Raw genomic sequence first — 11,716 nt, 5'->3', positions numbered from 1 at the left:
CTACAAATTAAATGAATAAAGAAAAACAGTGTCATTTTAGGAATATTGCCGATGGAGTAAAGTTGTGCGAGGGTTTGCTTTCTCGATTTAGTGCCCCCGGGGAAAGAGATCTTTCTAGAATTCAACCGCGAAGTTGAGGGAAATCACAACACACCGGGGTCTTCTCGAACCAACGATATGAACTCTGATAACGGATTTCATTCGCCTTCGGCCAAAACTAGCTTTGATGAACTGAGCATCTTAAGTTGACCGTACGTGAGTATCGAAACGGAGCAACAGCCTTCAAGAGTAGGAGCTCAGTGGGTTTTTATTTGAGACAGTGAAAAGCCAATCTCAAAAAAAGGATTACCTTATTTATTAACCAGACTCGTCATTCGTCAATATCATCTTTTCATTTGTACGGGTCTTAAGATCGTTTGAGAAAACATATCAGACGAGATGTGAATGAAAAAAAAAAAAAACAGCAACTGACCTGACCTAGTTATATTCATAAAGAAAGTCAAAAATCTAGGCATTTCATAGAAAGTGGAGATTGTGATTGTCAAGAAACAGGGTTCTGAGGTGTCCTCTGAATGTTGAGCGTTGACAAGTCAATGCATAGGAAGCCCCACGGCAGGGAAGAATTCAATACAAAAGTCAATGCATGATGGGTTCAGCTTAGCTTCTTAGCAATTCATGGGTGCAAGATAGTTACTTAAGAGCATGCACAAGCTAAAAGATGTGAATCTAGCTGGTCAAAGTGGTGATGTGATAAAAGTCTTGCCCGGTCATGTGATATGCCGTCGAGGCGCTAAAAACAACAATAGAGAAAGCTCGGTCCACGTCCAAACTCAGAGATCGAGCATCCATATCTTAACACGACATTGAAATGGGAAGAACATAAGAATTTTTCTAACCACGGTTTTTGGACTACATGTTCTTTTTTATATAGTAATAAGTGTATGCTAAGATGGAGGTAGCAAACTTTTAAACTTTTAGTGAGGCGATTCTTTTTCTCACGATTCTACTTCCACGCAGCATTACCTAAAAAAAGAACAAAATAAGAATAAATTTATCTTCTATTAGATTTTACAATCGAATTGCTGAGTTAGATGACACATGATAGTTGGCCAAGATACCGGTTTGGGATTTTTACATGCCATTTGTCTCATGTATACCAGTTTAAAGTTTTTCATGATATCAATCTAATTTTACGAAAAGGCGAATTCGTGGTGAGTATGTCAAGATAGGGTTTTTAGTAGTCAAAAGGTTAGTTTTAGGCAAATTTACCACAGGCATACCACTTTGAAATCTTTTTTTGATTAAAAAATTAGTTTGAGAAAAATTTGTCGTATAAGTTTGAGGTTTTCGTGGCATTAACCCTTAATGGTAAGATAACTTCGGGCTTTAATCTAAAGAAATCTAGAGACGGGCTTAAGACAAGACTTGCTCCCGTCGGGCCCTATCACAGTTTGACCCGAAAGTGCCTTTACTCAAATGTGGACCGGGCTTAAAATTAATTAGCGGATCCTCCAAATACCCGAAAACAGAAACATGGCTGGCAGGGGCAGTTAGGATTCAAACCCAAGTATAAATGCCCCACTTAAATTGAGCAGGCAATGTTTTCTGACCCAAAAAAAAAAATTTGAGCAGGCAATGTTTTTTTGGGTAAGGAGAGCAGGCAATGTTCGACCCCAAAAAAAAAAAAAAAAATTTTGACCATAATGTTCAACCCAAAAAAAAAAATTTAGTCCGTCACCGAGAGACCCCAAAAAAAAAAATTTAGCAGGCAATGTTTGACCCAAAAAAAAAATAAAATTTCTGAGCAGGCAACGAGAGACAAAAGTTCGACTTTTCCTAAATCATACGAATTAAGGGTCTAATGATCATGTACATCTTTTAGTCGGTTTAAGTAATAAGCCGGTCGAAGACCATAATCACCAGAAAGGTAAATTTAGCCCGTCACCGAATAAAATCTTTTAGGAAAACCGAGGTCGTGCTCTGTCGTCTTCTCGCCTAGGAAACGATAGGACAATTCCAAGGGTTTTTCAAGATGCGATTTCTATTTCGAAGGAAATATAAATTTCGCATTTACGGCACACTGTCCGAGAAAAAGAGAGGAAAATCGAGATTATTCAAAGAGTAGTGAGCATCCAATTGATTAATGTAAATGCCATCGAGGAGGTGTTATGTTGATAGTGTGTGGGAAAATTTGTCCCTAACTAGTGCATTCAAGGAGTCTATAGAATTGACAATTTCGGAGATAGATGGGATTGCGTATGAGGCGGGCTGGGGCCAGGATAAAATATAAAATGGTTAAAGTTTCGCAAGATCTATGAATCACTCTACTTTAGACCTCTTTCATGTTCTACAACTATTGTAGAATCATAATCCAAGCGTCATGCGTGCCACCAAAAATGCCCATTTCAAGGGGAAATATTGCCCCGTTCGAGACGAGACACAACGGAATTTGGTGTACCGTGCCCTGTCTCCAACGATAGAATGAAAGTCCAGGTTTTAGGTTTCATGGTATGCAGGAAAGGTTTTAGGTTTCGAAAAATGAGAAATCGATTCCGACTAGTAGGTTCCAAGTTTCATGTAGAACCGTAAAGGAATTAGAAACCTCTCATCCCTAGGGTTAGGCAAGGGTGTTACGGCTAGGGGTGAGCGGTTCCAGGTTCCTTACGGGTTCCACCCGGAACCTGGAACCTACCCGTAGGAACAGGTTCCTCATTTTTTGGAACCCGGAACCTACCCGTCACACCTTGGAACCTGGAACCTACCCCGTCACAGGTTCTAGGGTCGGTTCTAGGGTACCCAAGAACCTATCAATTTCTTTTATTTTCTTTTCATTTTTCATTTTTAGTTAAGCAAAATAAGAGTGAACGCTACAACATCTAAAAGAAAGTAGAGGTGAATGGTTTTAGGTTTCGTACAAATTACATTTAGAACTTGAAACCAATTCGTTTGAACACGTTTATCATTTTTTGGAACCTAAAACCTAAAAATTTGTTTGGCTCCGGATTATACACTCATCATCGGACGCCATAGAACATTGTAGGATTGTGCAAAAATATATACCAAGAAAAATATAAAAATTTATTTCGGGATCTATGGTCCGGGTTCCAGGTTCCGTGTAATGGAACCTGGAACCTACCCGTTGGAACAGGTTCCTCAATTTTTGGAACCCGGAACCTACCCTACATACCTTGGAACCCGGAACCGCACCGGATCCTACAGGTTCCGGTTCCAGGTTCTCAGCTCTACCCCGGAACCATGCTCACCCCTAGTTACAACCCTCTTCGAGTCTAAGCCTTGCCTATGGCTAGCGGCCCTTCTCGGCCCTCAACAAAAAAAAACATTAAGAATAGAAAAGAAAAGAAAAAATTAAAATAAATTAAAATTCAAAAATTTTATTAAAATATTATTATAAAATGTCCATGTCAGAATTGGTCGTGCCACGTCAGATCGCTGGTATTCACGTTAGCAATTCCTAGCAAAAACTACCCATATGGACTCAATTGATAACAATGCAAAAAAAAATTAGGACTAAATTGATTTATGACCGAATTAGTACAAATGCAATAGGTTTATGACTTTTTTGATACTTTTCCCAAAGTCCAACCTAATTGGCTATTCAAAAATGAGTTTCATTGAAGGAGATTTGGTCCTTCGTGTTTTCAATTTCCACTGTTTAACTATGTGATGTATGTCCAAGTCAAGACAATTATTTTTTTTTTCAATTAAAAAAGATGTACATAATTTCAAGAAAAAATCAATCACAAAGCGTTACAATATAGTGTAAATTTAAAAAGTAAATCAACTTGGTTTATCCTCGAGCAGCTCCCTCCTTCCACAAGAAGGATTTGTCATATAATCATAGGACAATCGCGGCCGATCACCGAAACTCTCATCATCATAGGCAATGAGCACACACCGAAATATTTCTCTATAGTAACTACGGCTTTGCCAAAATGCAGTGCAAGCTCGGCGTCTCCAATGCCATAACTATACAACAACAACACTAATAGATTGAAAAGGCACAAATAGAACACTAATAGGTTAAAAAGGCACGAAGAGTTTCAGCGGGTGGCATATGGAAGCAAGAATCCCATCTGTCCTGTCTAGAGGAATAGGAGGCCTTTGCCCTTGCCGAACAATAAAAGCCACTTCCTTATTTACATTTACGTCATTTATTGACGATTGCTTAACACCATGTCAGTTCGCCAAACTTTTCTAACACAACTCACATGTACATCATAACGGAAAGTAGTGAGAGAGGAGTTGCAAAGACTTGCGAAGCGCTTGGATGAAGTTCACAAAATTGCCGAAAAAGTCTTGAAGAATCTTAAAGGTGAAAGATAGGGATATCGAGGAAGATGGAAGAAGATGCGAGAAACCCCCTGCTTAACTTAGAAATCCCAGCACGACAAGCAATTCAGCAAAAGCTCATTCATCGTCATTCATTGCGAGCCCGTCTTTCTCGATGGTGGGACGTTGTGAAGTCAATGACACAGTCGTTACGTAATCTAGAAGATCAGATGGTGTGCTCTTGTGACCCGGATCTCCGGCGAACCTCGTCTAAAAGCTGAGTTGTTAAGGTGGAAGAGTCCAAAAACCATACGGACCCCAGCACCAAATTGGTATGCGCCTGATCCGGGGTTCAAGTCCCATCCCTTGCAATCAGGATCGTACGGCCTGATATCCGTCGACTGCCCCGACGCCCTGATCGAGTCCGGCGCTAGCTTTGACGAAAGCTCTAACGATGGCCAAAATTGTTTCTCGGTATAGGTCGATGCCTTTTTTATGGGACGCACCTTAGAGCAAGGATTTGCTTTCTCTCTTTCTGGGCAAAACGAAATGAAGGTCGAGACACTAAAGGGTATCTCGCCATAGAATCGCACTAGTCGTTCTCTCGAGACGTTCACGGCCTGGCTAACACGACAAGCAACTACGTCGTCCATTTGATCGGAGACGAGCTTTTTAATACGCTGGAAAATGAAAGAGGACGCAGCCTAGACAGCGATGATGTGATGTGGCGATGTCAAAGCTTCACGGGCTTAACAGGAAAATAGAATGGCAAGTCTAGGATGACCCGCGCGTGCGTGAGCATGACCAGATCATCCTCCAAGTGCGGCGTATCTATACCCGAACTGAGGCAAAAATCTCGCGCTCGAGTCGTTTTCTGGACTTGGCAAATCAGGAAGGCAACGTACAACAACGTCGGAGTCGAATATTTGCAACGTCTGAGTTTTCAATAACGTGGTTTGAGGAGGCGAATCCCGTGATTTGATAATAGTTTTGTCGAAGCAGCGGAAAATTTAGGATTCGTGGTTTTTCACGATTCCTCTCGCTGGGGCGAACTGGTCGAGAAAGTCCAGGACTTGGCTTGCCAGCCGAAGAGTTTTCGGATTCAATTCCCCAGTCTACCATCGATCTTAGGAAACCTCGATGAGTGCATGAAGGGCGGAACTAAGCTTAGCTTGTATAGCCGGTTTTGGGTTTCCCCACTCACATCCGGTGGGGCTTGCGGCTATGGCACCGGGCTCGCCGGTGCAGAATTGGTGCTTCGTTAGCGCATTAAACCTAACATTCCACCCATGGCTGAGGACATCTCGATCCCGTTCAAAGTCTTTTTCCGAGGCAAAAAAAAAAAAAAGAGAGAGAGAGAGACACTTAAACAATACTTGAAGTTCTCGTGATTAGTTGAATAAAGGGGTACTTGATTTCTAGGAGGGCCTAAAAGATTTATCCAATTTTTGGTGCCAATCAAAGTGAGTCATCATTATATTATTCTATTATAACTGTTTTATCGGTTTGGCATCCTTTTGTTCAGCCGTGCGGCCAGAGAACATTCACCAACAGAAGCGTCATTGGCAAGGAGGACAAGTTAGCTAACCCGTTTTGTCCAAATGAAGCATCTCTTCATCTTTGTAATCTACCTCAGCACACAAAATCTGGAAGATTTTGCCTTGTCCCTTGCCGCTTATGGCGGCCTTATTCCCCGTAACCATCTTCAATAATTCAATCTTTTTTCGTGTTATACAACTTGAGTTGTTTAGCTAATTTATATATCTCCGCAACACTAACAAGAGTTGACGGCGACTCGGACCCCATCATGCAGGCAAGATTAAGATGATATCACCTCTTGGAAATTTCGATATCTCATGTCATGCTTTTATCGATCAGATTCCGCCCGACGATAGAAACGGTATCATGCGTTCGATTGGAGCTCCGCTTTGTATCATGTTCGGATAATCTTGTCGAGGTCATTTCAAATAGATTGAATTCTACCAAGGCGTATGTTCATGAATAGTATCATATGTCTGATCTGGCAAGCCAGCTCGGATTACGTGAGGCTTTGCCAAATGTTGGTAAACTAACGGTTAATGGCATTCATCGATTGATACTTAATTGTTAACTATGGATCACGTGTGCTTGTCATGTTCTCATGGCATCATGGTTAAGAAGAACCCAGATCTACATCTCATCTCGTTATTGAATAGGATGGAGCCATGGCTCCACATGATCCTCAGAATCGGAATCACCCATTTGCCAAATCAACGAGGATTCATTTTATTGGGCTAGTGTCAAATTCCGATGCGATTACAGTTCGAATGATTTAGAACATGTTCAATATTTCGAACTAACATAGCAGCAAGGTCGCATTGAATTATTTCTGATCATAGGTCAACAGACCGATCTCCGTGCATATTGACCCATCTTACCCAGTTACACAAAACAATATGGCTTGTGGACCAATTACGCGGTCAGGAGCGGCGAAACGATGTAAAACGCAAGGAACAAACTACACCAACCGTGCATTTGTGTAAGATTTATATGGAATTCCTCAGTAAATGAAATCGAAGCACTCTTTTTAACTATTGACTTGCTCTGCGGCCGGTCTTACAGAAGAGGTAATAAGTTCAACCTTCACCCGATTGCTTAATTCATCTATCTCCTTCAGTGACATCATGCGAAAACGAATAGTGGGTCTACAACATGTGATTTAATGTAAGACAAAAACAGAGAGTCACGAGTTCATTGTTAACGGTAGAGACAAATCGGTTGGGGAAAGAAAAGAAGAGCCTAACTGCATATGCATTCGACAGCCGGATCATCATGGAAATCCAATCCCATTCCCACCACTTCTTCTCCACCGAGCTCTATCTCTTAAATCTAGACAAGGCCACGAGTACCTCAAACCTACATATTAAGCATTCTTAATCAAGAACAAATTGCATTCACTACACACATCATTAAAATAAAAATAAAAAGTCGATGTCCTGAAAAAAGGTCGGGCGCGGAATCACCGGCATCACATGCCGAGGCCAACTTGAAGAAACCTGGACAGAATCACAACTGATTCAGATACAGGCAATCTCGACATGAGCCACTCAGGTTATGACAATCAAACAGAGAAAAGAGAGCTACGGCCTAACAGACAGCACGAACATTGTTCTAACCCCAGTTTAGAATTCCTACCATACTTGTCCTATTTAACGGTAGTGACAATGTACATTCCATTTGTTTAACGAATTCAAAAAGTCACAAGCCAAAAGAGTCAGGAAAATCACAGAAAGCGAAAGGTACGCTCCATACTCTTGCCAAACTGCGGGGCAAGTGGTCGCACAGCACAACAAACCGAGTTCTTCAAGCTCAGCAATGCTTCCTGCTCATAAATAAAGTGACCAACATACTCTTCATCAGCCACCCTTAGTTTAATATACTCCTTCAAACTACTCTTGTTAAACTGTGGGGCACATGGTCACACAGTGCAATGAATCCGAGTTCTTCATGCTCAGCGACGCTTCCTGCTTATAAATAGAGTGACCAACATCCTCTTCATCAGCCACCCTTAGTTTATTATACTCCTTCAAACATCTGCCTCCCTCCCTCCCTCCCTCCCTCCCTCCCTCCCTCTGCTTCATTGACCACACACATGAGGATGGCTAAGATAAATCCGAAGGACGACACCATCCTCCTTCTCATTGCCATTTTCATTTTGAGTGCAAGTTTGGGGACTTGCTATGGCAGAGAAGGCAAGCATTGGAGGCACAGCGAAGCTTGCCAATTTAAAAAAGGACAAGGTCATCGAGGTGGACACCGACACCACTGCCAACATCACAACCGCCTTTCGCCAAAGGTGAACGGAGATGGGTACACTGTTCCTCAAGATACTATGACAAGTTTAGCAGGAAGTTCAGGGCGTACTACCACCTTTAATGTGCTGGACTATGGTGCCAAAGGGGATGGACATGCTGATGATACGAAGGTGATTATTATTCTTAAAAGCTTTCAACTGTATATTTTCTTTGCAAATCAGACCTGTTCTTCCGCCTTGCTCTCAAGCAGTTGTGGGTCGAAAATCTGACAAGAGAACATCGCAAGAAAACAACAGTAGTATAGAGCAGCATTGCCTGCTGGATGGTTAGTGTGTGCTGGGGCTAAATGATCTTACATAGCCCACCAGGCAACACCCAGGCAGTGCATATGCATAGAACTGCCAACCTCCACAATTCAAATTGTAGAACTCAAACCAAGCGGTGTCAGTAATCACAGTTTATCCAGAAAGAAATCAGTAGTCACTGTAATTTTTAACAGGTGCCGCACCATTTGTACTGATGCTCAACAAGGCAGACCTAGGGGAAATGAATGTGGCCAATAGTTTGGCCAGGAGATGCTTCATGGGTCACAGTTTAAACCAAGCGGTGTCAGTAATCACAGTTTATCCAGAAAGAAATCAGTAGTCACTGTAATTTTTAACAGGTGCCGCACCATTTGTACTGATGCTCAACAAGGCAGACCTAGGGGAAATGAATGTGGCCGATAGTTTGGCCAGGAGATGCTTCATGGGCACAGGAAGTAAACCTCGAAAAAACAATCAGTAAATAATTGAAAAATAGTTGGATCAATTTTTATTTTGTTTGAAACTTAAAGAAAAAGCGGGGATGTCATTTAAGAGTTTATGGGTTTTAGGATAAAAAGTAATTGAGTCAAACTGACGGGCATTTGAAGCAGCTTGGGCAGCAGCATAATAAAAAACTTCAAAACAACAATCAGTAAATAATTTGAAACAGGAAGTAAACCTCAAAACAACAATTAGTAAAATATTGAAAACCTTGAAACAGCATTTGAAGCAGCTCATGCAGCAGCATAATAAGCAGGGATGTGATTTAAGAGTCTTTACGGTTTTAAAAAATATAACCTAATTAAGTCAACTGGACAGGCATTTGAAGCAGCATGGGCAGCAGCATGTCAAGTGGCGGCATCAACACTGGTGGTCCCATCTGGGTCCGTGTTTATGGTCAAGCCAATCTCTTTCTCAGGGCCTAATTGCAAACCAGGCATTGTGTTTCAGGTAACTTTAACATCCCATTCCTGCCAGTTAACTTCATTAGATATCAACATTCGGCATTGGACCAATTCTGGCTGAGGCATTAATCGGGTTCAAAACCTTGTAGAAGATTTGGTGAGAAGAAAATCTAGGATAGAATTCCACGGGATAGCCATACTTCTGTAACTTGTCTTCTATACAGTTAGATGGCAAGATAATTGCTCCAACAAGCTCTCAGGCTTGGGGATCAGGTCTCCTCCAATGGATTGAATTCACAAAGCTCACAAAGATCAAAATTAAGGGAAAGGGCACCATTGACGGACAAGGCTCTGTTTGGTGGAATGATTCAGCCACTGTTTATCCAACGGATGAGTTGGATTCGGTCTCCTCCACAGCCCAAAATTCAACAATTAGCTCCACCGATATGGTAACTCAGTGCATATTACACATACACTTTTTCCTATTGGTTATATTTTACCCACTAGCATGCATAGTTCCAGTTAAAAGCCTAACCACAGTTCTTGAAACTTATCGACTATTTTCAAACATGCTGCAGATAAGTACTAATCTAAGTAAAATGCCAAGCACCAAGCCCACGGTAATTTCCAGTCTTTCCACCTCAAAATCCCACAGAACAGAAGTAAACTCCTAAAACAATGTGATCTTGGCATGCAGGCACTTAGGTTCTATGGAAGCTCTGATGTAGCAGTCAACGGGATAACTATACAGAACAGCCCTCAGACCCACCTAAAGTTCGACTCTTGCACAGATGTCCAGGTTTTTGGTGTTACTATATCTTCCCCAGGAGACAGTCCCAACACTGATGGAATCCATCTGCAGAATTCCCAGAATGTGCTGATTTACAGCACAGATATTGCGTGCGGTAATCCTCCATTTTCCTAACACCAAAGCAGTGTATCCTTCCTTCAGGGGCACCACAAGCACCTGATGTTAACGAGTGCCCCCAGGTCACTGGTTAAGCATACTTAATTTAGAATAATTCACTTTTTAAAACATTGATTTTGCATAACACAAGAACAGTGATGCTTTGAAAACTATCAAGTTTCTTAATTGAATGCTTAACAAATGCCCCTGGGTACCCATTAACAAAAGTCTTCTCAGAATTAGTCCGCCCAAAAGTCGCTCGACAATACACAGACCTTTGAAGGAAGGATCTCCCCATTTTTTCCAAAGGATCCTTAAACTAGAAACGATAATTGAGTACCAGTTTTTTTTTTTTGCAGGAGATGACTGTGTATCAATACAGACTGGATGCTCCAATGTATACATACACAATGTAAATTGTGGACCAGGACATGGTATCAGTATAGGAGGACTAGGAAAGGACAACACTAAAGCTTGTGTCTCAAATGTAACCATCCGAGACACAATAATTACTGGAACATTAACGGGGGTCAGGATAAAGACATGGCAGGTAAAAAGACCCTAATCCAATAATGACCTCTACAACCTTTTTCGATTGTCCACTTCATTGACAAAACAGTAACAACTCAACTTCAAACTGCAGCAAGGCAAAATTGATAAACTTTTCTTTCTTGTTTTTTTTTTTTTTTTGGAATCAGGGAGGTTCAGGATCTGTACAAGATATCATGTTCTCAAACATCCAAGTATCTGAGGTTCACACTCCTATTATGATTGACCAGTTCTACTGTGACCAAGAAAAATGCAAGAATGAAACAGCGGCTGTAGCAATTTCAGGCATAAACTACATGAACATAAAAGGAACTTACACGGTGCAACCTGTACATTTTGCCTGCAGTGACAGCTTGCCTTGCATCGGCGTGTCTCTTACAAGCATAGAGTTGAAATCAGTTCAAGGCAGCCACTTGTATGATCCCTTCTGCTGGGAGACATATGGTGAGTTGAAAACCACCTCAGAACCTCCAATCAGCTGCTTACAGAAAGGAAAGCCATCAAACTTACCATCTCAGCTTGTTCCATGCTGAGTTTAGGCAAAGAATTCTGCTAGATATACATACCTTAGGCTTTGAGTGATCTCTTCAGCCATATTTGGCCAACTATGTAGGGAGGAACTATATGGAAATATACACATGTAAGGGAATCATCATGTTCTAGTGATAGAATTGTATTTCTACACATGAATATACAGGAGTACAGAGATACTTTTTCCATTTTAACAGTGGATTCCAGCCAAATATTCTATTTGTCGGAGACCACCAAGCACTTTCCTCCCAGAATCGCACAAACACATTCAAAGATGAGAACCATGGACTAATATAATATCAGGACTCATATAATATCAACCTTGAATAATAGACAAACACCAAGATGAAACATAGAATCCTTCGAGAAAACCAGATGGACCTATCTCATGGCCAGGGTAGACAAACAAAAGAACAAGCGGTAGTTTAAAACTAA

At 41.3% G+C, this 11,716-nt stretch overlaps 1 protein-coding gene across 2 annotated transcripts; it reads left to right on the top strand.

Moving 5' to 3' along the window:
* The first annotated feature begins 7,778 nt into the window (after positions 1-7,778).
* LOC115751130 (polygalacturonase At1g48100) lies at positions 7,779-11,679 on the top strand. 2 transcript variants are annotated; one of them, XM_048272868.1, is made up of 8 exons: positions 7,779-8,254; positions 9,209-9,340; positions 9,519-9,743; positions 9,873-9,914; positions 9,992-10,199; positions 10,561-10,751; positions 10,900-10,944; positions 11,097-11,218. In XM_048272868.1, exons 1-8 carry the CDS (start codon positions 7,922-7,924, stop codon positions 11,097-11,099), a joined length of 1,179 nt encoding a protein of 392 aa, XP_048128825.1. In that variant the 5' UTR covers positions 7,779-7,921; the 3' UTR covers positions 11,100-11,218. The 2 variants fall into 2 exon arrangements, with proteins under 2 accessions (XP_048128825.1, XP_030544730.1); XM_030688870.2 differs by having other exon boundaries at positions 7,782-8,254; positions 10,900-11,679.
* The last annotated feature ends 37 nt before the right edge of the window (positions 11,680-11,716 follow it).

Source organism: Rhodamnia argentea, chromosome 11, assembly GCF_020921035.1.
Source record: "Rhodamnia argentea isolate NSW1041297 chromosome 11, ASM2092103v1, whole genome shotgun sequence".
In the NCBI taxonomy this organism is placed as follows: Eukaryota; Viridiplantae; Streptophyta; class Magnoliopsida; order Myrtales; family Myrtaceae; genus Rhodamnia; species Rhodamnia argentea.
Note: the sequence above shows the minus strand (reverse complement) of the source record. Positions and strands in the feature narration are given on the sequence as shown.